We start from the raw sequence: 2569 nt of genomic DNA on the forward strand, positions 1-2569 counted from the left end.
GGTGGCAGGGGCAGGGGAACGGGCGGGGGGCGGGGGTATCTGGAGCATTACGGTGTGCCACGAAAAGAAAAGCGAAAGGTAGCCGGAATGCTGCCACGCAGAAAACTATGCTACACTTATTGTACAGCTGCCTCCGTGCCTCGCTGCCTCATGCCTGCTGCCTCCGTGCCTCACTGCCTCCTGCCTCCTGCCCACTGTGGCTCCTTCTCTTCTGCGGGGTATGTGGCATTTCTCAAGGGATTTGCTTTATGGGAAAGTAGACTTTTCTTTGCATCTAAAGTCATACAAATTATTGTCAAAATATAAATTATTTTTATTATAAATTACTGTCCAAATCAAAGGCTATCATTCGGGGGCGCATAACTGAAGGAAAAGGGGTCTTCGGTGGGGGCAGAGGCTAGTGAAACGCATCCTCGCTTGATCCTTGATGATGGCCATCGCGCAGCCCTACGACTTCACGGATCACAAGTTTTGTGGAGCTGCACGCTGGCCCACAAGTGACCCCTGGGCCAAACCATCTTCAAGATATTCCAGAAAATTGTACCGGTAAATATTAGCCTTCCTTCCAGTCACTGCAACACACAGCCATTGACCATTTTCCAGCCTCAGCCGCGAATCAGGCGGCGGTGCTAAGCCACACTGTGAGAGGGAGCTGGTTTTCTTCTTTCTCTTCAAAGGGTATCCCTACTTTTCCCTTACTTTCTCTCACTCTCACATTCCCTTCCCCGCCTGCAATTATTCCCTGATTTTCCCCATCGTTTTCCCCTTAGTTTTCTTCGACTTCGCTTTTCTTCTTTCCCCCGGATTCCTTTTGCTTGTATTTCATCCATTTTATTGGTTTAATTTTGTCACGTTTCGAGCGGAGCAAGGGAGAAGGAAAGTGTCGCCAAAGAGGAACGGAGGGCGAAACGGACGGACAGCGAAACGAAAGGTTCTTGCAAATCATTTCCATTTCGCTTTCTTTCTTTGTAGCTCTCTTTCTTATTGTTGCTTTGCGGGGGTAGAGAGAGAGAGAGAGGCCCAAAAATATAAATAGCAAAATTTACCATTTTGTGCAGTGACTTTTGGAAAGTTTTACATTTTTATAGGCACTTCAAGCAGTACTTCCTTAAAGCGGCAGAAACAAGGCTGAAGACAAACTGCAGTTGGCATAAGCACAAAATTCTACAGAAATACCAGAAAAATACTAAAAATATACCAAAAAATACTAGAAAAAATATAAACATTTTAAAACCCAAAACAATACAAGAAATGATACCAGAATAATTGTAGAAAAAATACCAAAAGTACTAGACATGCTCATAAGAATACTAGATTAATACTAGAAAAATCACATAAAATATAGCCCACTATGTCGTATAATATATTTGGGTTTTTTCCCACTATGTACTCGAAAACATACCTCAAGGGGAAAAGCAGTCACTGCCTGAAGTGTCAGACGAGATACTCGTTTGGATTTCAGAATCACACACAGACGAGCACTACCCACAACACACTACACATCTAGTTTAACATTTTAACTCTCCCTCTAACGAAGGACCTGCCTTCAAGCGGGGGCACGTGATCGAGGACCTCACCCTAGACGATGGCAATGCTTGTCCCATCTACAACGACATGATCCTGGGGCGCGATCGTGGGCTGAACGAGAAACTGGATGCTCAAAACGTTTTGAATGTAAGTATCTTTAGTCCGGCAAAGAATCCTCCATCCTTTAAAGTATCTGCCCCTTGGGGATCTGCAGGCCAGCTTGGAGTGGAGGAGAATGCGAGGGAGTTCCGCTTATCCGCAGGCCAGCCTCTGGCGCGGACGTGTTCAACAGCTCGGCGAGCGAGTGTGTGCCATCCGACTGATTTGTTGCCGCAAATGACCAGACTATTGTGTAGTTTATATATTTTATAAAGAAATACAAGACAAGAAAGTGCATTGATTGAAACAGGGGAAGCCTCTTAGACCTTCAATGCCTTAAAGCATTCGCGAACCCTTACATCTTCCGATTATCCCCTTTAAAGGTTTCCTTCTTGGCCACTAAATCAGTTATAATGTTCTTCCTCTCAAGGGAGAGAAAGGGAGTGGGTGTGGGAGGGGCATGTGGTTATACCTGGCATTACACGGGGGTTCAAATGTCGCCGTTGACCCGCTGCCAAGTCAATAAATTCTCATTGCCTAAGCCATAAATCAGCATCATGGTGTCGCTAAGTGTCATTTTTTGTGTGACGTTCTGGATGGCTTTTTACCTAGCCAAAAACAACAGGGGCGTACGGCGTGCTCCTCTATATAGAGGGGGCGTGGCAGCTGGGGATCTGCTACTGGCAGCAGGGCGTTATAATTTACACCTGGTGAATGGGATGGAAGGAAGGAAGCAAGGACAAAGTGCCTGCCTGAACCTCAAACTACAACTACAACTGTCATTTGACCTTAAAAGAAAAGCAAGGGCTAGCACAGGGGTGGAGGGAGGGGGAGTGAGAAGGTGGTGGGGGGGAAATATCTTTGTTCAGGCTGCGGTTCGTTGGGTTTGACGCTTGATATAGTGCCATGGATATATATTTTACTCAAAAGCGAAATTGCTTGA

At 45.8% G+C, this 2569-nt stretch overlaps 1 protein-coding gene across 2 annotated transcripts; it reads left to right on the plus strand.

Moving 5' to 3' along the window:
* The first annotated feature begins 365 nt into the window (after nt 1-365).
* On the plus strand, nt 366-1933 carry LOC113565819. 2 transcript variants are annotated; one of them, XM_026989051.1, is made up of 3 exons: nt 366-546; nt 1538-1674; nt 1742-1933. In XM_026989051.1, the coding sequence occupies exons 1-3, from the start codon at nt 428-430 to the stop codon at nt 1897-1899; spliced, it is 414 nt and encodes a 137-aa protein (XP_026844852.1). In that variant the 5' UTR covers nt 366-427; the 3' UTR covers nt 1900-1933. The 2 variants fall into 2 exon arrangements, with proteins under 2 accessions (XP_026844852.1, XP_026844853.1); XM_026989052.1 differs by lacking the exon at nt 366-546 and having other exon boundaries at nt 1490-1674.
* Nucleotides 1934-2569: the final 636 nt, after the last annotated feature.

This window comes from Drosophila persimilis, unplaced genomic scaffold (assembly GCF_003286085.1).
Source record: "Drosophila persimilis strain 14011-0111.01,24,50 unplaced genomic scaffold, DperRS2 tig00000191-arrow-pilon, whole genome shotgun sequence".
Lineage (NCBI taxonomy): Eukaryota > Metazoa > Arthropoda > Insecta > Diptera > Drosophilidae > Drosophila > Drosophila persimilis.

Excerpts from the sequence above, each read along its gene's own strand:
- LOC113565819 (XM_026989051.1), top strand. The coding sequence starts at position 428 with ATGATGGCCATCGCGCAGCCCTACGACTTCACGGATCACAAGTTTTGT. Across the intron at positions 547-1,537 it reads TATTCCAGAAAATTGTACCG|GACCTGCCTTCAAGCGGGGG; the intron begins GTAAATATTAGC and ends CCTCTAACGAAG. Across the intron at positions 1,675-1,741 it reads ATGCTCAAAACGTTTTGAAT|GCCAGCTTGGAGTGGAGGAG; the intron begins GTAAGTATCTTT and ends GGGGATCTGCAG.